The sequence below is a fragment of the Rhinoraja longicauda genome, chromosome 8, assembly GCF_053455715.1.
Source record: "Rhinoraja longicauda isolate Sanriku21f chromosome 8, sRhiLon1.1, whole genome shotgun sequence".
In the NCBI taxonomy this organism is placed as follows: domain Eukaryota; kingdom Metazoa; phylum Chordata; class Chondrichthyes; order Rajiformes; family Arhynchobatidae; genus Rhinoraja; species Rhinoraja longicauda.
In genome coordinates, this window is record NC_135960.1 from 49,362,347 (window position 1) to 49,384,021 (window position 21,675).

A 21,675-nucleotide genomic window follows, 5' to 3' on the forward strand; every position below is an offset into this window, starting at 1 on the left:
AGGCCAAAGATTAAACCAGAAGGTGTGAGGTAAAAGGATTAAAGAGTTGCAAATTGTGAAGCCAGAGAAAGGAATGTGGGTGGAGGAAGGGGAAGGGGGAGGAGGAGGAGTCCAGGTGGGACATTTAGTGTTATTCAGGTGGGAAAAGTGTTCAGGCATTTTACAGAAATCGAAACATGCAAAAACCCTGCATCATGCAACAAGCAGGAAAATTAACTCATAGATGCTACAGGAGAACATTTTATGCAGTACAGAGGAAAGAGGTGTGGCCAAAGAATGGCAGGTCTGTGGTTTGATGGAGAGCAGGTGAAGGCACTGATGAAATGAGGATGGTGCATGCCAAAAGAAGATGATTATAGCATACATTAGGGCAACTGCATGTGCTCGTGTTTAAAACAGAGCAATGTGGTTGGATATAAATCAACCGAGCAGCTGTGTTTCGTACAACAAGCACATTACAAGCATGGCTCCAGGTCAAAAGTACAACATATTTTGATGCATCCTGATGTTGTGTTAAACACTATATAAATGTAGATCTCTTACTTTCCTGTTTTTCAGTTTCTCTGTAGTCTGTATGCAGTATGAAATTTTATATGGAATTAAATAACATAAATTACTGATGCTTTTTCCACATTTCACAATCAATTAAGTACTTGTCTAATACTTCAGGAGATAAGAATGCTGCCAGCGAGATTGACATTCACTGTACATCCTCAGTTACTTGAATTTAACAAAACGTTCATGTTCTTTTGATAATCAAGAACATCTATAATTGCCCACAGTACTCGGGCATTTCTTCTTTACTTAATACTTAGAGCGGAAGGCCTGGATAGAATGGATGTGAGGAGGATGTTTCCACAAGTGGGAGAGTCTAGGACCAGAGGGCATAGCCTCAGAATGAAAGGACATACGTTTAGAACGGAGATAAGGAAACATTTCTTTAGCCAGAGGGTGGTGAATCTGTGAAATTTATTGCCACAGACGGACGTGGAGGCCGTCATTTGGGTATTTTTAAGGCAAAGATTGACAGATTCTGGATTAGTCAGGCATTATGGGGAGAAGGCAGGAGAATGGGGTTGAGGGGGAAAGATAGATCAGCCATGATTGAATGGCAGAGTAGACTCGATGGGCCAAATGTCCTAATTCTGCTCCTATGACTTATGAACTTATTATTTCTTCATGGTTGTCTCTTTATTAAATTTCTTACATTAACACCTCAAGAGATTTTCGGTATTTTGATCCAAATATATTTACAGGCCTTCTTGAAGTGACAGGGATCAATACGCTCACTATTTTCTTCTACTGTAGCCAATAGATGGCACTGTGTGGGTAATGTTATAGCGCTGAGGAACACGACTCCATTTAAACCACATGCAAATTATAATTGCAATACTTACCATTGCCAGAGGATGGTATCGTAAGCATGCATATTGCTCAACATCAGATAAATTTAAGGTATTTATTTCTGGGATTTTTTTTAATTTCCTGTTTCTATCAGTCCTGCTTTTGCAGAGTGGCGTGGGTGATATTGCAGGGACTTGATATGCGTGCTAACCTGTAAGAACATAGGAGATAAGTGCAGGTGGCGACCACACTGTCTCTCAAACCCACAAGGTTCTTCAATAAGATCACGACAGGTCAGCTCCAATCTCCTGCCTGTCCCGATAGCCCTTGCTTCCCGTGAAGCTTCTTCTGTCTCTGGCGGTGTTGCCAGTGCTACAACTATCCTTCTCTCTTCAGTGGCCACTTGGTCGCAGGTCTGGTCTATCAATCACTACTTGGTGATCAAACATTCACTTTTGGTGAGGCTACTTGGCTGACCTCAGTCAATCAAACATCCACTCACCTCCCTGATAAACATACAGCAGTTAAAACATACATTGACTTATAATCTAGTTCGCTCATCTGGTGGTACAGTGACCCCGAGAGTTACCCCTGTTCACACCATCCCAAAAGTAATGCAAATTTAACTCCTAACTAACCTACATCTTCTTGCCTTTTTCAACGATTCGTCTCCACTCTTCCTACTTTATTTTTATATCTGATTGATTAATTTTCCTCAAAAAGGCCACGGATGTTACGTCAAGACTAGAATTGGTAAAATGGTGCTAAGTGATGATATCAACATTGGTGAGAGTCAAGTATCAAGGGTGTTTAATTGTCATATGTACCAACAAGAACAATGACATTCTCACCAGTAGCAGCTTAACAGGCCCATAAACACAATATAGATGACATAATAATTAAAAAATACAATAAATTAATAACTTTAATACTAATGCAAAACAGAAGTCCTTAATGCACCATAGATGATGCTTAGAAATCCATGAGGTTAGTGTTGTGTAGTGCTCAGGAGCCTGATGGCTGTCGGCAAGAAGCTATTCTTGAACCCGGTGGTCACGTTTATCCAGTTCTTGAACCTTCTTCCCGATGAGGTACAAATTGTCCACAATCTAATTGAATTTTGCAACAGGCTTCAAGTGCTGAATAGTCTATTCTCTTGATTTATGACTGCTCTTAGTCATGTTTTTCCAATTACTGTGCTTTGTAAGATTGAGTAATGTTGAGAAATGCTTGTAACACTTTAAATAGCCTGTGTCCTGCATAATCTCTAACATGTTTTTTCCCCTTATGCCTTAATGTTATCTGTTTCCTATTATTGTAGATTATTAGTGAATCTAAATTATTCAACTGGTCAACTAGAATAAATATTACCTTATTTGCTTTGAGTATAAGTTAAATATGTTTTACTCCTTTGACCAGCAACTTAAAATGGTATTAAGAGATGTGTTTATATTTCATGTTTCTGATTTTTGTTGCAAATAAGCTGGGAACCTGAGCTACCTACTGCAGTGTTAGGCCGATTTGGATTCCAAAACCAAAGATTGGGGAATAGAAAGGTTTCCTGAAGCAGCTTCACAAAGGTGAATCGAGAATACAAAGTAACTAATCTCGAGCCACAGACCATACAGCATGGAAACGGGCTCTTTGGCCCAACCTGTCTATGCTGACCAAAATGCCCCATCCAAGATGGTCCCATTTGCTTACTTTTGACCCATATCTCTCTAATCCTTTCCTCCACATGTACCTGTCTAAGTGTCTTTTAAATACGTTAAATACTGTTATAGTATCTGCCTCAACTACCTCCTCTGGTAGCTTGTTCCATATACTAACCACCCTTTGAGTGAAAGAGTTGCCCCTCAGGTTCCTATTAAATCTTGCCCCTCTCACCTTAAACCTATATTTTCTGGTTTTTGACTCCCTTACTCTAGACTCTGTGCATATACTTCAGAGAAACAAGAGGAGCTCAAGAAAGATATGATTCTTCTTGGACTAGAATAAGTTAAGAACTAGAGGGTTGTTTTTATCTATATTGACAAAATGATACAATGATATTGATCTATATTGATATCAACAATGTTTCCTCTCTACCTAGCAAACCAAGGAGAAGGTGAAACTCATCATTCAGCTCGCCGATAGTTTTGTAGAAAAGGGGCACGCTCACGTCTGTGAAATTAAGAAATGGGTCACGGCTGTGGATAAGCGCTATCGAGATTTCTCATTGAGAATGGGAAAATACAGATCCTTTTTGGAAAAGGGCCTTGGGATCACTTCAGAGGTAAGCAAGATCCCTTGAGCACATCATCATGTGAACAGTTGTGTAAGGACTTTGTCATTTGTCTGGGTGTCAGGCTCCATGCTGCAAAAGATCCATTGAATGGTAAAGCTCCTTGTACAACGTTTGCAGGCAAAATAATATTTTGTCATCTGTCATTAAAAAAAATGGTCTCTGAATTTGTCACAGTTTCTTGATGGGCTTTTCTGTCAGTCCCTCTAATAAAGTCACAGCGAGCAATTATAGGAAGGCAACACAAGGCCATGAATTTGACACATACTGATATTGCCATACCTTTATATTTTTCAATATTGCCATAACATGGCAAAAATTGAAAAGAACATTCATTGAGTCTTGGTTTCACATGGCCCGCAGCAACAAAGCTTCCTCATTGTATCTGCACTATTTTACTGTTGATGGATCGAGAAATGCTTACACACCGCTGGAAGGTCAGTATTTTCCACAATGTTTGTGCCGAACATGATGCCAAGTTAAACTAATTTCATCTGCATGTACATGATCCATATCCTTCTATTCCCTGCACTTCCACATGTCTATCTAAAAATCTCTTAAACACCACTCTGGTATCTATCTCCACCACCACACCGGGCAGTACATTTCAGACCGTCACCTCTCTTGCCCCATTCATTTCCATTAAACTTTCCCCTTCTCACTTTGTAGCTATGCCCTCTAGTGTTGAACATTTCCACCCTGCAAAAAGGGTTTTGACTGTTTACCCTATCTATGCCTCTTGTAATTTTATAGTTTTATCAAGTCTCCACTTAACCTTCAATGGAGATAGAACAAAGATCGTATATTATGATATTATGATATCTTTGAATTACCAGTAGAATAATTTATTGCCAACATCAATTAAAAATAGATAAACTGGAAAGTAAACGTACTGTTTATTGTCTCAGACGTAAATAAAGAGAGCAAGTGTTCTAAATCTTGATCTCCTCTGCATGTTTACACTCAGGTTGTGTTCCAAGTGTTTCTGGTGCCTTTCTTTTTGAGGTTGAGTGTGATGTGTAATGGTGCAGCTCTTGTTTTCACCCCAGGACAATAAAGATCTGGAACTGGATATCATCCCAGCAAGTCTCACTGACCCCGAGGTTAAACTTCGAGATGCCAACCACGAAGCCAATGAAGAGAAAAGGAAATCGGCAAGAAAGAAAGAGTAAGAATCAAGTTGTAATTATGATAATGATTAAGATGTACTTTAGTCATATACAAACATTGGATTATTTTGTTTAAAGCACATTTACCTCGGTTAATGTATGGATGAAGCTGAAGAAGACATTTATGGCCAGAGAAGTATAAATAATAAATATAGCTGAATGCTATATTTTCAGCTTTATTATGAATGCAATGCATTCAATTCACATGGATGGAATTGAGAATCTGCAGCAAGATTTGTGAAAGGTTTATTAGGTCAGTGAAATTATACAATCAGTCAATGTGAATTAGATGGTGCCAAAACCTTGCGAGTATTACATATAAACTCAGATGGCTGCATTATGTGCTAACATATTTATGTATGGAAATAATCACCCTAATCTGTATGCAAAAAAAGAATCTCACTGTACCTTGGTGCATGTGATAACAAAGAAGCCATTGAACATATCTCACTATAACATTTTGGCCAGATCAGTGCAGGTCCACCACTAATATTCCGGCACCCTTGGTTCCAGAGCCTTGCTGTCTTATCCATTATGGGGGTAGGGGGGGAAGTCGGCCTTGGAAGTCGGCTATGGGAATGGATCTGCCGGTTCAGACTGGGCCGGAGTTCCAAAGCCTTGGGCACAGATGGCAAATTCGACACACGAATCAGCCCTAGAAGTGGCTATGGGCCGAAGTTCCAGAGCCCCGGCTGCAGGGGGCATATTCAAACCGCTGATTGGCCACAGAAGTCCCAATGAGTTTGAGGTGCCTGATTTTCAGGGGGAATTTCCAGGGGGATTCCAAGTACACTCATAATTTAGTCTGGATTGAAGGAGGTGCCAAAAAATCAGCGGTGTACCTGTATAACGTAACAAATATCGCTGCAAATTAATCATTGCTATACACATTGCTGCAGGTTCTCAATTCTATATGTGTGAATTGGCTAAGTTAATAAGACATTATAGAACTAGGATTGATAATTTTTTTGAACAAAGGGGCATGGATAGAGTTAAGATCTAATTGAAGGAAGAATAGCTTCAAGAAGCAAAATTGCAATACTTTTTCATGGTGGGATATTCCTGCCCAGAATACAAGAACAGGTTTGCCTTCCTTGTGAAACAATTCGCTGAAGATATTTTGCAGAATTCAGGATCCCAAGCGGACACCAAGTGCTGGAGTAACTCCGCGGGCCAGGCTGCATCGCTGGAGAACATGGAGTGGTGATGTTTTGGGTCAGGACCCTTTTTCAAGCAAGAGTCAAGCACCATTTAATTAGCTAGCTTCCGAAAGCACATGGCAGAGGGCTAAATTAGGTTAGAGATGAGTTCAGAGAGGCAAAACTGTGTGAAGAACAAGGAAATATGAGGAAATGCAAATGCTGGAATTATGAAAGAGCGGCCAGTCTGGATCAAACCCAGGTCTCTGGTGCTGTCAGGCCAAATGTGCCAATGTGCCGCCCTAACCCATCCCTAGTATGAAGAAGAGTTCCGACTAGAAACATTGCCTATCCAATCCCTCTATAGATGCTGCCCGACCCGCTGTTACTCCAGCATTCAGTGTTCTTTTACAAAATATATGTGCTATTACAGCATAGCATCTGCAGTTCCTTATATCCTCACATCGTTCTTCTTCTTTGTAGTAAATTGCAATGTGCTTGGAATGACTTTGCTGTTCAGCAAACGTCTCAAGCATTGTCTGATCTCTCATATCATTAGTATTGTACAAGCACTTAAACTGTTACAAACAACTAACTGTTTCTCCAAAACTCTTTCTGTTTTTATTTGAAGACTCTCTCACAGCTAGGGATCCTGAATTCTGGAAAAGATCAGTAGTTTATGATTCTGTGACTCTTTTGCTGAAGTAACAAAGCACATTCTTCTTTTCTATATTCTTGCCTTTGGTTCCTCATGAATTATTATTTTCTCTTCCAATAATACTGCTTTATAGCAGGAAAGTGTGCCGTTATTGTCCTTGGGATTTGAGAGTCATTTTGCAGATTCATATCAAAACCTGATGTCCATGTTCTCCGAATTCTAAAGTACAGACTTAGCTGATATGGTCCCAGTAATATTTCAATTTGAAGGCAGTTATAGTGTCATTGTCATTCAGCACAGAATCAGGCTCTTCAGCTCACCATATTCACACTGACAAAATGCTGTGAATTTTGTGAATAAATACCTTCGATTTGTACCAGCATCTGCAGTTATTTTCTTACACTATATTCACACTATCAACTACCCATCTACACTAATCTCATTCACCAGTACTTGGTCTACAACTTTTTATGTATTTGCAATTCAAGTGCAGATACTCCTGAAATACTCCTGAAATATAGTGAGTGCACCTACTGCACTCCAAATGCAGGCAGAACTTTCTGGAATCTAACCACCATTAAGCAAAAAAGCTCGTCCTTGGATCCTCTCTAAACCTCTCACCCCTTCCCCAAAACCTCTGCCCCCTCTCATTTTAGATGTCTCTACTACGGGGAAAAAGGTTTCTTACTTTCTCCCTCGATTAAACCCCTGGTAATTTTCCATAACTCTATGAGGTCCACCCTCAGCTTTAGTTTAGTTTAGTTTCAAGATACAGCATGGAAACATGACCACCGAGTCCACACCGGCCATCCCTTACACTAAAATAATCCAACACACGAGGAACAATTTATAAAAAAATTTACCGAAGCCAATTAACCGACAAACTTGTATGTCTTTGGATTGCGGAAAGAAACTGGAGCACCAAGTGTAGATAAATATTCAGGAGCAAAATTTGTTATTTCCTGAAAGTGTAGCTTATTAATTGAAAGGAAAGTTCGACAACGAAACAAATGGAACAGGAAGTTTCACAGCTGGGTTTAGCTTGGGTCCATGTACTAACAGGTACAAAATGCAACACTGACCTTAAGTGGCTCTTTGCAACTTTGATTGAATTACTATTCAGCATTGCACTTAGTTATTTTTTAGCAGTGGAAGTATGTTTAACTGTCTAATAACTAATTTTTTTTAAAGTTGTTAAATTTCAGGAAAAAAAGAAAATTTATCAATATGAAAATCAATTGTCTGTTGTTTCGGGCGTTGATTTGTTTTGCATTATATTGTTTTTTTAAATCTATTGAACTTTTTTTTGTTTGCTTATATTATCCTATGAGTTTGCAAAGCTGTTATGCTGCTGCAAGTAAGAATTTCATTGTTCTGTTTCGGTACATATGACAATAAAACACCCTTGACTCTCTTGAGTCGAAAGGCAGTTTTCTGTTTCAAAAGCTGAGGTGCTCAGGATGTCAGTATCATTGGATGATGCATCAGGTCGAGACCCTTCTGTCTGAAGGTCTGAAGAAGGGTCTCGACCAGAAACGTCACCCATTCTTTCTGTCCAGGGACGATGCCTGTCCTGCTGAGTTACACCAGCATTTTGTATCTATCTTTGGTGTAAACCGGCATTTGCAGTTCCTTCCTACGCATGACAGTATCATTGCTGGGAGCATTGCACCTGTTATTGGAATCTCTGGAATTCTTCATCTGAGCGCTTTAGAGAATCATTGGTCATTGACTTGACACATTCTAAAGTGTAGATATGTAAGGAGTTTTTGGCCTTTTAACTAAAATATGCACATAGTTATCTAGTTTCCACTCAACCATAGTTAAAAGCATTTATTCTAATCCTTTTCCCACACACTAAAAAGGTTCATGACACCAAAACAATACACTGCAGATGCTCCAAGTTTGATATAAAAACAAAGTGCTGGCAGAATGACTTTCCATTGACCTGAAAAGTTAACTGTTGCTACAGGGGCTGCCTGAGCCACTGAGTATTTCTAGCATTTTTTGTTCATAAGCTCTTTAATTCGCCTCATTCTATTTCCTTATTCCACCATTTGTACATTCAACAATGTAACAATGAAATTCTGACCTCGGGCAGCTTAACAGAACTGTGAATGTATTACAAAATGATAATATATATATATTTTTTTTCCAGTAAATTAATAACCTTAATACTGGTGCATTAACTAAAATCCTTAGCGGAGCCAAAGATATGATGATTCCATTCTAAGTTCAGAATGCACAGTTACCTCATATTCCAAGTTAGACTCTCTACATTTAGTTTTATTTACCTCTGGGGATAGCAGCTTTGCCATGTGTAATGTTTCCTTGTCGTGAAAAGTAAAACTGTTCTTAAAATATCCTTTATCTACATGAAATACACAAATTGAATGTAGCATTTCACTTCCCAATTGATCAATAATTTGGGTGGAAAAAGATTGAGTTTCATGATCCTAGCAGGGAATTCATATTATTTCTTAGGATTAGGTATATTATTGTCACGTATACCAATGTACAGTGAACAGCCCGTTTTTCAGGCTATCCAAACATATCACATATGTATACCATATATAGATACAATCAATTCAAACTCAAGTACAATAGATAGAGCAAAAGGGAAGATATTGAGTGCAGATGCCGGGCAGCACGGTGGGGCAGCAGTAGAGTTACTGCCTTACAACGCTTGCAGCTCCAAAGACCTGGCTTTGATCCTGACTATGGCTGCTGTCTGTACGGAGTTTGTATGTTCTCCCCATGACAGCATAGGTTGTCTCCGAGATATTCGGTTTCCTCCCACACTTCAAAGACGTACAGGTATGTAGGTTAATTGGCTTGGTATGAGTCCCTGTGTAGCAAAGAACTTCAGATGCTGGTTTAAATCAAAGGTAGACACAAAATGCTGGAATAACTCAGCGGGTCAGGCAGCATCTCTGGAGAGAAGGAATGGGTGACGTCTCGGGTCGAGACCCTTCTTCAGATTGAGCTACATTGTAAATTGTAAGTTGTAAAGTGTAAATTGTCCCTAGTGTGTGTGAGGATAGTGTTAATGTGCGGGGATTGCTGGTTGGTGCAGACTCGATGGGGCCTAAGGGCACTGTATCTCTAAACTAAACTAATATAGTTCTCAGCATCATAGTGCAATGTAACGCATCAGTTCTTTAGACAAAGTCCAATGTTATCAATGGGGTACAGGTGAATAGGACAGAGCCCTAGCTTATGGAAAGACTGTTGAGAAGCCTAATAACGGAGAGGAAGAAGATATTCCTGAAACCAGCAGTACTGGAGAGCAGACAAACCTGAATCAAAATTTGAGAAGATCTAAAGGGGTATTGTAGTTGACCGGGTAAAATGCTGCTTGTCCCTGAAAGTATTGACCTGCAGACTCTTCCTTCATCCTAGTTGTATTCAGTATCTGTCAGAAACCAAAGTTCAATTACATGATATGCATTTATTGTGTGATAATTTTCTTTTTTTCTCAAAGAAGAATAGAATTTGAAACATTTAGATTGAACTCAGCTACTGTTTCAATGTCAAATGACAAAAACTTTTAATCACGTTTCAAACAAAATATTTTTCCCATTTCCTTTTCAGGTTTATAATGGCTGAACTCCTGCAGACTGAAAAAGCTTATGTTCGAGATTTACACGAGTGTCTTGAGGTATGCTTTTATCTCGCTCCTGCAGATTATCAAATATATATTTAATCTAAAGGCTGTATATTTTACTTGAGTTGGCATGAAATTGTCCACTACATAATACTTGCATCCATCCAGGGATGAATGTTTATTATTTGAAATGTGATTGCTACTTGATAGTAATGAACAATTGCTAATATAACTCCCTTTAGATTTTTGGAAGGTATGATGTGATAATGACACTGTTGAGGTTTCACTCCAGGTGATGTAGCAATCCAAACTAAGTTTAAAAAAAATCCTTGTATGAGAGATGCTTTGATATCTGGATCTCCTAAGCAATAGGTAGAAATGCTCCATTGTGCAGGGTTCTGCAGTAATTACCATAATATTTTTATAATAGAAAAGAACATAAGTTTGACGAAAATTAGATTACAGGTCTACCGGTTCCAGAGCCTTTCTGGATTATCTGTTTGGCCAGACCAACGGAGGTCACAGCCTCCGAGAGAAGTCGAACGGTACCAGAATGGTCCGCCTAGAACACCGAGGTGCCAAGATATTGGCCCGCTAAGTCAGCCTCGGAAGTCGGCTCTGGGAACGGATCTGCCAGATCCAGCTGGGCCGGAGTTCCAGAGACCCGGCCATCCCAATTGGCTGCAGAAATCCCGATGATGTTGAGATCAGTCGCCTCACCCACCATAGGCACCACATTTACGGGGGAACCTCCAGTGGAGAGAAGAATTTCAAGTGCGTTTTTGTAATTATGTCTGGATTAAAGGTGGTGCCAGGCCACCAGTTGCTCGAAAATTGGTGGTGGACCTGTACTAGAAGCTTAGGTTGATGAGTTTGGAATTTGGGAACATAAAATGTGTAACATTGTTAGCAAGCACTGCTGGGAAGCATTTAAAACATCTTCATCAGAATGCAGGAAAAATATATTTCACAATTAAAGAGACAATTAACCACTTGTTGATGAATAAAGACATGAGGGCAGGGAAAGAGGAATATGTTGCGTTTATATAAAAAATACACAAATAGTCTAATTTGCTCTTAAACCTTGTTTTCTTGTTTTTCTTGTTTTTCTTGCTTTCTTCCTGACTTTTCTAACTTGTAACGCGTTTGTTAGTGATTAGTGTATTTGTGATCCAAAATCAATAAAAGGCTACTTGACTTGCTTTTGCAAGGATGTTTAAATATGATAACAACTTGTGCAAGAAATTGATGTATTCCAATTGGAACATGAACGAATATATTTAAAAAAATAAAACATGAAGTCAAAAGACATGCCAATGTCACCATGCAGATGTGTGTTATACTGAGATCTGTGGTCTGAAAGAAGCTCAAAAGAATGCAATCATTTATGTTTATTCCTTCTTATTGCATTTCAGAGCTATTTCTGGGAAATGACCAGTGGAGTGGAGGAAATCCCACCTGGTATTATTAACAAGGAACATATTGTATTTGGAAATATTCAGGAGATCTATGAATTTCATAACAAGTAAGTGTTGAATAGCCCCTCACAATTGACTGATAGCTCAATGAAAATTCTTTGTTTCCCTGCATTGGTCACTGGGGATCTCAGGGCGTTATCCCTTGAAGGTTTTGGAACCCAATGGCTTGTGTTAGACCAGCAGATCTGCTGATCAACAGATACACAGATTCACAGTTTACTGGGTTGAAGTTGAGAGAATTAGTCATTGAAAAAGAGACAAAGTGCTGGAATAACTCAGCGGGTCAGGCAGCATCTCTGGGGAACATGGATAGGTGACATTTCAGGTCCCAAACCCAAATGCCGCCAATCCATATTCTTCAGTGATGCTGCCTGACCACTGAGTTACTCCAGCGCTTTGTGTTTTAAAAAGAATCAACATTTGCAATTCCTTGTTTCTAGAATTAGTGGTCTATTAGATTGTGGATTGATTAGAGAAAGCCTGCATGAATTTGTTTGAGTCAAATTGTCTAACTAACTTGATAAAATGTTCTGATCAGGGAAATACAAATGATATATTTACTTCCATAGGGCTCTAGATAAGACACTGCATAACAAGTTTGCCGTCAAGATTGAAGACCTTGGAATAAAAGGGGCTATTATGGAAATATTTTTTATAATGTTAATAACAGGAGACAGTACTGGTAAAATGTATTTTTTCAGTTTACTGTTGAGTCTCCAGGACTTGATACGAGAACTACTGCTTCTTGACATAAATGTGTGTGTCTGTACATTATGTAGTTCATACATTATATAGTTCATAGACATTAAGATTAAGATATACACCGATGAGTCAAAACATTATGACCACTGACAGGTGAAGTGAATAACATTGATTATCTTGTTACAATGGCACCTGTCAAGGGGTGGGATATATTAGGCAGCAAGTGAACAGTCAGTTTTTGAAGTTGATGTGTTGGATGCAGGAGAAATGGGCAGGAGTAAAGACCTGAGCAACTTTGACAAGGGCCAAATTGTCATGGCCAGACGACTGAGTCAGAGCATCTCTGGAACGGCAAGGTTTGAGGGGTGTTCTCGGTCAGCAGTGGTGAGTAACTACCGAAAGTGGGCCGAGAAGGAACAAACCACAAACCGGCCACAGGGTGTTGGGCGCCCAAGGTTCATCGATGCGCGAGGGCAACGAAGGCTGGTCCGAACCGACAGAAGGTCTACTGTGGCACAAGCCACAGAAAATTTTAATGGTGGTCACTGAAGGAATGTGTCACAATACACAATACGCACCCTGCTGCCTATGGGGCTGCGTAGCTGCAGACCAGTCAGAGTGCCCATGATGACCCCTGTCCACCGTCGAAAGTGCCTACATTGGGCACGTGAGCGTCGGAACTGGACCTTGGAGCAGTGGAAGAAGGTTGCCTGGTCCGATGAGTCCCGTTTTCTTTTAGATCACGTGGATGGCCGTGTACATGTGCACCGTTTACCTGGGGAAGTGATGGCACCAGGATGCACTGTGGGAAGGCAACAAGCTGGTGGAGGGAGTGTGGAGTGTGATGCTCTGAGAAATGTTCTGCTGGGAAACCCTGGGTCCAGCCATTCATGTGAACGTCAATTTGACACGTGTCACCTACCTAAACATCATTGCAGATCAGGTACACCCCTTCATGGCAATAGTATTCCCTGATGGCAGTGGCCTCTTTCAGCAGGATAATGCGCCCTGCCACACTGCACACATTGTTCAGGAATGGTTTGGGGACCATGATGAAGTGTTCACGGTTTTGCCCTGGCCTCCAAATTTTCCAGATCTCCATCCGATTGAGCATCTGTGAGATGTGCTGGATCGGCAAGTCCACGGCGGCTCCACCTCGCAACTTACAGGACTTGAAGGATCTGCTGCTAATGTTTTGGTGCCAGATACCACAGGACATTTTTCAGTGGTCTTGTAGAGTCCATGCCTCGGCGGGTCGGCGCTGTTTTGGCGGCACATGGAGGACCAAAAGCATATTAGGCAGGTGGTCATAATGTTTTGGCTCATCAGTGTGTGTATATATATATCTGAATCTTAATGTCTATGAACTACGTGCAGGACATGGTTTCCAAATTTGCAGATGCATGAAACTTGGTGTAGCGAACTCTGAATAATAGGTGGAAACCCAAGGAACTGCAGATGCTGATATCTTGAGCAAAGCACAAAGTGCTGGCACAACTCAGCGGATCAGGTAGCATCTATGGAGTGAGTAGATTGGCAACGTTTTGAGTAGGGCCCTTCTTCAGGACACCCCAAAACATCACCTATCCATTCCCTCTACAGATGCTGTTTGAGCCGCTGAGTTACTCCAGCACTTTGTGTCTTGCTCTGAATAATTGTTAAGTGGAGATAGCCAGGCTGGTAGATTGGATGAATAGTTGTCATGTGAAATTTAATCTGAGAAATATGAAGGGTTACATTTTGGGAGGAAATGTGTGTGATTTGTTGAAAGCAAGATGGCAGATTGCAAAAAGCTTAAAGGATCTCGGGCTTTCTAAACAGAACCATTGACTACAAAAACTAATAGATTATGATCAGTCTCCATAGAACACTGGTTTGGCCACAATTGGAATATTATATCCAGTTTTTGGCACAAGACTTCAGGAAAGATTTTAAAGCTTTGAAAAAATACAGAAGAGATTTACTGAAATGATTCTGATTTTATGAATAGACTGAAAAAGCAAGAGAACCTTATGGAGCTATTTAAACTCTGGAAGGGGTTGGAGTCCATAGAAATTGTCCCCATTGGCAGATTGGTCAAGAACTGTAGGATTTACAATGAAGGTAGTAGATAAAAGCGTCGACAGTGACATGATTTTACATGGAGAGCCAACAAATCTTAATATGCCACTGTTACTGAACTGGCCCCCAGGTTTAGTAAATTTTCTTAGAAAATGTCGTGGTCACACATCATTGAATTGGGTGTGTGTTGTTGAGAGATACTGTGTAGAAACAAGACCTTTGGCCCACCGAGACCATGCTGACCATTGATCACCCGTCCACCAGTGCTATGTTATTTCCACCTTTGCATCCTGCACATTAGGGGGCAATTTACAGAAGCCAATTAACCTACAAATCTACAAATCTTTGGGATGTGGGAGGACACCGAAGCACCCGGTGAAAACCCACGTGGTCGCAGGTTGCACATACAAGCTCCGCACAGACAGCAATCATAGTCAGGATGGGACCCAGGTCTCTGCCGCTCCGCCACTGTGCTTCCCTGATTGCTGAACTTACTATGTCACTTGAGTTCCGCTGTGGTAATGAGACTAGCACTGTAATTAGCCTCATCACCCCTGGTTACAGAAGGGAAATTGACCTGAGTTTCTTCAGAAATATGGAAGGGAGTCAAAATATTTTAATGTAATGATGAAGAAGCATATCTGTTCTTTTCTGCCTTGTAATCAGGCAAGTTAAAAGAATTACAATGCACATTTTAGGTGGTAGGCTGCAATTGTGCCGTTAAAGATAACTAGTTTAATTGCTGGTACATGGAGAACTGACTATCATTTGCACAACACAGGCTCAGGTCAATCCCAATTTAATTTCACAATTAAAACAAGCATTGAATGCCCAGTTTCTATATGCAATGGCCTGAAAACCAGAATTAGTTGCATGCCCTGGGTGCCTCTGGAGGTTTAGAGATAGAACATGAAAACAGGCCCGTCGGCCCACCGAGTCCACGCTGACCATTGATCACCCATTCGCACCCTCGTTATCCCACTATACACTAGGGCCAATTTACAGAGGGCCAATTAACTGACAAACCCACACATCTTTGTGATTGCGGGAGGAAACCGGAGCACCTGGATGAAACCACACGGTTATAGGGAGAACACGCAAACTCCACACAAACACCCGAGGTCAGGCCACTGACCTCATATATTTTTTATATGAAATACACTGAGCAGATATAATGGTACTCTTAAAATTATAAACAAACAGCAAAGGAATGGAGCAACAGAGTAACAGTGGTCTGTGTATAATTCAAGCTGTGTATTTATTTCAGTACCTTTCTGAAAGAACTGGAGAAATATGAACAGTTGCCAGAAGATGTAGGCCATTGTTTTGTCACTTGGGTGAGTGAAGTATTTTTATATCATCATCAAAAATAAATGTTTAATCATCTCCTACAGATTTTAATGTATGAGGTAGTGTTGTGTTATCCCTGGTTTTAATTTCACTACAATGAAGATTCCAACAGGGATGTACAGAGGTTTAGTTCACATTATTTAGTTAGGTATTTATTCACAAAATGCTGGAGTAACTCAGCAGGTCAGGCAGCATCTCAGGAGAGAAGGAATGGGTGACGTTTCGGGTCGAGACCCTTCTTCAGACTGATGTCAGGGGGCGGGACAAAGGAAGGATATAGGTGGAAACAGGAAGATAGAGGGAGATCTGGGAAGAGGGAGGGGAAGAGAGGGACAGAGGAACTATCTAAAGTTAACTGACAAACCCACACGTCCTTGTGATTGCGGGAGGAAACCGGAGCACCAGGATGAAACCACATGGTTATAGGGAGAACACGCAAACTTCACACAAACAACGGTCGATTCGTACATTTATTTAGTTATGTAATTATTTTAAAGTTGCGATTTTGGGACTTCTGCATTTTTTAAATGTAAAAGGTTTCAGTTTACTTCAGCAGTTTCAGACACGACTGTGTCATTTCAACATTTGCCAATTAATAAGTAAGCGTTTCCTATGTATTTGTGAAGATTGTTGGTCCTTTGTCATAAATAATGCCCAATAAAGACAGTGACTGCTTTCATGAGATGCCTTGTGTCTGTTGTCATATACCTTAAAAGCGTAGCAGAAGTCGCCTGGTGCCAATGACAGTGTTATATTCCAAATTGCCCATTTGAAGGAGCAGGCAGATATTATCTTCTAAACTTGAAGTTGTTTCACTTTCTTCAGTTATGTTTATTTGGTACAGTCCTTTATCCAAGAACGAGCAAGACTTTAGGATTTCAATTGGGAAAGGCTTTGCAGTCTGTGACATGGTGATCATCACAAGATGATTGTATCATTCAGAACTCAGGATTTAAATAAGTCATATTTATAGCCAATGGTATAATTCAGGACCAATTAATAATTTTTAATGTTGTATAATTCAAAATGGAGTTTCAATGAAGCATTGCCTTGATCAAAATATCTCTCAACACACAGTTCTAAGTGTTGAGTTGAACTTCCAATAGCCAAGAGGCATACAGACTGATGACAACAATCATTCAGGCACCTCAGACCAAATATCAAAGTGCTAATTAAGTAACACTTCAGTCAGTTATATTGCTTTCCCTTACCTGAATCTAATTTAATATTTGTTTTCTTTCTGCACAGGCAGACAAATTCCAAATGTATGTCTCATACTGCAAGAACAAACCTGACTCCAGCCAGTTAATTTTAGAGCACTCAGGAGCATTTTTTGATGTAAGTAGATTATATATTTACCATCTGTACTAGTTTACTTTTGCAAACAAAAAGATAAATATTGTAATTAGAGTTAAGGTACATTATACAAAATGTCATCCCTAAGTAGTGATAGGGCAATTTTAATTTTTATTCTCATTGTTACCTGAGGATTCTTTTTCAAATATCTATTAAGACTTTGAAATGCAGAAATATTCATGAATATTCATGAAAACTAGCTCCCTCGAATCATGTTTGTGGTGCCACTTTTCATGAGTGAATCATTTTTTCTTGTTCTAGTTTCAGTCAAATATAATTAAAAATCCCAGATATATCAAAATATCTCTCAATATACAGTACTAAGTGTTGAGTTGAATTTCCAATAGCCAAGAGGCATATAGACTGATGTCAAAAAATCATTCAAACACCTTGAATGATTTTATAAGATTTTGCCAATTCTTATATTTAATTATTTCTACTAATTCTAGTTCAATTATTTTGCCGTTTATGAGGAATGCTAATGATTAAAAACATTCCTGCACTCAAAAGGTTTTCCTCGTGGATGGGAATTCACAGAGTTTTTGCTTTGTGGAAGTCGCAACTGAAATTATGGGTCTCTTTTAAGAAACCCCTCAAAATGATGACAACGATATAAATTCTTAAATGGTTAAAGGAACAGAATGCTTTATCTTATTTTACAATTTGCAACATGGTTTATCCTCAACATTATTTCACTTTTCTCAATTATTTTTATTTGATATGTCTCCATGAATAACTCCATGACATACTGTGTTTTAGTCTATCTAAATCCCCCAAAGACTCTCTGCATCCTCCTCATAACTTACAGTACCATCCAGCACTGGACTATCAGCAAATACAATTTCTCACACGTGGTCCCTTCATCATGATTATTGATATGCATTGTGAACAGCTAGGGTCACGTGCTGTTACCTGTGGCATTGATGACTTACCTTTTCTCCCACACAATGCAATAGTTTATAACAACTAAAGAAATCCACTTCATCAAGTGAGTTAAAATGAGAAACAACGTTATTAGTAAATTTCCTGCCACTTTAAGACAGTATAAAGCTGCAGCTAATTTACTATCTTGTTCCATATTCATGTAATGTAGTGTTTTAATTATGTATTATTTATCACAATAGAGATTTGTTCAGAGTGGATACCCTATTAGGAAATAAAGAGTTCAATTTCAATAATCTTTGAAATCTAGATTAAGCAGTTATTATTTTAATTTAATATGATTCTGTTAAAATTGACAATCGAAGAGATAAAGTAAAATATTTATTGCTTTTAATAAAGCTTTGCTGACTTTAATGCTTGTGGCCTAGAAATTTATCAACATGTGAAATTATCGTATTGAATCAGTGCCAACTGACCTTGTTCCAGTAATCATGCTTAAAGAGTGTGGTGGGTTCAGATTCATGCATGGGGCATCACCATGTTAACACCAAATAATATTCCGCTCAGAAGATAGACACAAAATGTTGGAGTTACTCAACGAGTCAGGCAGCATCTTTGGAGAGAAGGAATGGGTGACGTTTTGGGTCGAGACCCTTCTTCAGTCTGCTTACACAGATTTGCACCAACATGGTCAAACTCGATGGGCCAAATGGCCTAATTCTTCTCCTATGTCTTATGATCAAAGACACTATGAATCCACTTCTGGCAGACATCTTTCCATTGGAGGTAGACAACTTGGTTGAGAGTGGTGGTGTTTAGGACGCCTTTAAGAAGAAGAGCTTACCTTTCATCTTGAGATCTTGCTGGAGGATTGAGGGGGCTTTACACTGTTAAGCTGCTGGAAAAACATTCCTGCGATCAAAAGGTTTTTCTTATGGATGGGAATTCACAGATTATTTGCTTTTTAATTCTAAAATTTAAGAATTTCAAGAACTGAAATTCTTCAATTTTAGAAGGATCATGTTAAACTAAAACATTAAATGGTTAATCTAGATTTCAACAAATTGTTGAACATGACCCCTTTATTTTCTAATAGGATACCCACTCTGAACATACTCTGAACATCAGTTGTGGATTGTATGTTGATTTAGGTGTCTGGTTGCATCTGTGTGAAGATGACTATACACAGACAGGAGAATGTTATCATTTCCAGAAGTGTACTTGATATTTACATGATCACCTTATATCATTGTTTTTAGGTAAATTCCACTGTTTAACATTGTGCTGCTGGCAATCAAATGTTTTCAAAGTTTTTATTGTCACGTGTACCAATTAAGGTACAGTGATATGTGAATTACCGTCCAGTCATACGAAAAAAATAGCAACAAGACACACAACTACATAAAAGTTAACATAAACATCCACCACCGCAGATTCCCCACATTCCTCACTGTGATGGAAGGCAAAAAAGTCCAATCCTCTTTATTCTCCCATGGTCAGGACAGTCGAACCATCCGTCGGGGAGATCGAAGCTTCCGCAGCTGGCGGTCGAAGCCCCCACGTCGGGGCGGTCGAAGCTCTGGCATCGGCAGGTCAAAGCTCCTGCTGCTTGGAGTTCCTGAAGTCGGTCTCTGACTAGAGACCATGGGCTCCATGATGCTAAGTCCGGAAGCACTCACGGTTGGAGCTCCGAGGTCGACCCCTGGCAAAGGGATCGCGAGCTCCACGATGTTAAAATCGCGTAAGCTCCCCGCGTTGGAGCTCTCAAAAGTCGGTCTCTAGCTAAGGCCGCCAACTCCTCGATGTTAGGCCGCAGTGCGGACGGAGATATGATACGGAAAAAAAATCGCATCTCCATCGTGGTAAGAGATTAGAAAAAGTTTTCCCCAACCCCCACCCCCTACATAAAACAAGCTAAATAACACTAAAAACATCCATTGAACACATACTATTAAAACACAAAGAAGGAAAGGACAGACATGCTGTTCGTGAGGCAGCCATTGTTGGTGCCACCTGGTGGATACAATGTGTAAGAAGGAACTGCAGATGCTGGTGTGAACTGAAGATAGACACAATGTCCCTTTGTTTTGCTTGAATTAAAAAGGATATTTTACATATTAAACTGATGCATTTGTATAGTTCCTTTTTTGTAGAGAAAAAGGTGCAGGTATGCACGATCAATAAACATAAGTGTCAAATTGGTTGGGAAACAAAATACTAACCTTTAACTTTGTGGAGGTACACCACCTTAAAAAAGCACTGCATTTGTTCAGCAACTTGAATTTGACATTTGGAGTCATTCTGTATTTAATATATTCTTTGCAGGAAATTCAACAAAGGCATGGTCTGGCCAATTCAATTTCATCCTATTTAATTAAACCTGTTCAGAGAATCACAAAGTACCAGCTCCTACTGAAGGTATGCAAAACTCTCAATATTTCTGTCAAGGTGCATCTGTCAATATCTCCAGAAGTTGTACATCATAAAATTATAACATTTATAATATGGACTGAGGTAGAATGGAGCAACAGGTTCTTTTCCTTTTGCTGTATTTATTAAGTACTAGGTAGAAACAAAGAACAGCAGATGCTGGTTAATACACAAAGGAACACAAAGCACTGGAATAACTCAGCACGTCAGGCACCATCTCTGGAGAACATGAATAGGTTATGTTTCGGGTGGAGACCCTTCCTCAGAATGATTGGCGGGGGGGGGTGAAAGAAAGCTGGAAAGGGGAAGAGGTCGGTCAAAGAGTGGCAGGTCGACATGGGCAAGGGTTTTTTTTATAGGCACATGGTTGGTACTGGGTAGCTTTTTCTGGGCTTGATTTATTTTTGAACAGCATGCTGCCCTCACTTCCATTTCAGACTCACTCAGTGCCAGACTGAAAGTCTTCTGAAATCACTTCTAGTGTGTAGCCACACCACTGTAAAACAGGGTTTCACTGTTTTTAGCAGTTTATATACAGTACTGTGGGTTGCTGGCCTGTGGCCATGACGGAGGTCAAAAGAAAACAGACATTAGTCTCAACTTGCGAGAGATTTGAAAAATATCTGAAGGCTGGGAAAACTTCATTTGGGAAGAGAACACCTGATCTTAAACGGGAAATAGGATGTATTTTTCTAAAGGACAGATTCAGCAATTACTGGTCTTTCCTAATTCCTCTTAAGAACATTGCAATTAGGGACAAGCTTACCCATGTCCATTGCACGTAATTAAAACTCAATTACATGCATGTAATGCACAGGAGTTTACTCATTTTGGTCAGTTTTTTTCAGTCATCTGTAATATGGTTACTATAAATTAATGGAATAGGGATGGGGAAGGGAATTTTGTGAAAATTAAGTCATTAAATACGGAATTGTTTTTAATTTGATTTGTAGCATTTTTTAATGTTTCTGTCAAAAGGAACTTTTAACCTGCTGTGAAGAAGGCAAAGGGGAATTGAAAGATGGTCTTGAAGTAATGCTCAGCGTACCCAAGAAAGCTAACGATGCCATGCATGTCAGCATGCTGGAAGGTAAAGCAGTCAAAACCAAAGGCTCTGTTGTTAATTACTATTCAATGCAATAGGGCGGCACAGTGACACAGCAGTGGAGCTACTGTCTGACAGTGCCAGAGAACCAGGTTCCATCCTGACTATGG

The 21,675-nt window shown here is 39.7% G+C and overlaps 1 protein-coding gene across 1 annotated transcript in view; it reads left to right on the top strand.

Moving 5' to 3' along the window:
• Positions 1 to 21,474, top strand: part of LOC144595940 (kalirin) — a 351,636-nt gene extending 330,162 nt beyond the window's left edge. The window contains exons 22-29 of the mRNA XM_078403892.1: positions 3,437 to 3,619; positions 4,678 to 4,796; positions 10,189 to 10,255; positions 11,617 to 11,726; positions 15,710 to 15,779; positions 17,045 to 17,130; positions 20,356 to 20,448; positions 21,439 to 21,474. Of these exons, the coding sequence (XP_078260018.1) occupies positions 3,437 to 3,619; positions 4,678 to 4,796; positions 10,189 to 10,255; positions 11,617 to 11,726; positions 15,710 to 15,779; positions 17,045 to 17,101 (606 nt within the window). The 3' untranslated portion in view covers positions 17,102 to 17,130; positions 20,356 to 20,448; positions 21,439 to 21,474. The remainder of the gene's footprint in view (positions 1 to 3,436; positions 3,620 to 4,677; positions 4,797 to 10,188; positions 10,256 to 11,616; positions 11,727 to 15,709; positions 15,780 to 17,044; positions 17,131 to 20,355; positions 20,449 to 21,438) is intronic.
• Positions 21,475 to 21,675: the final 201 nt, after the last annotated feature.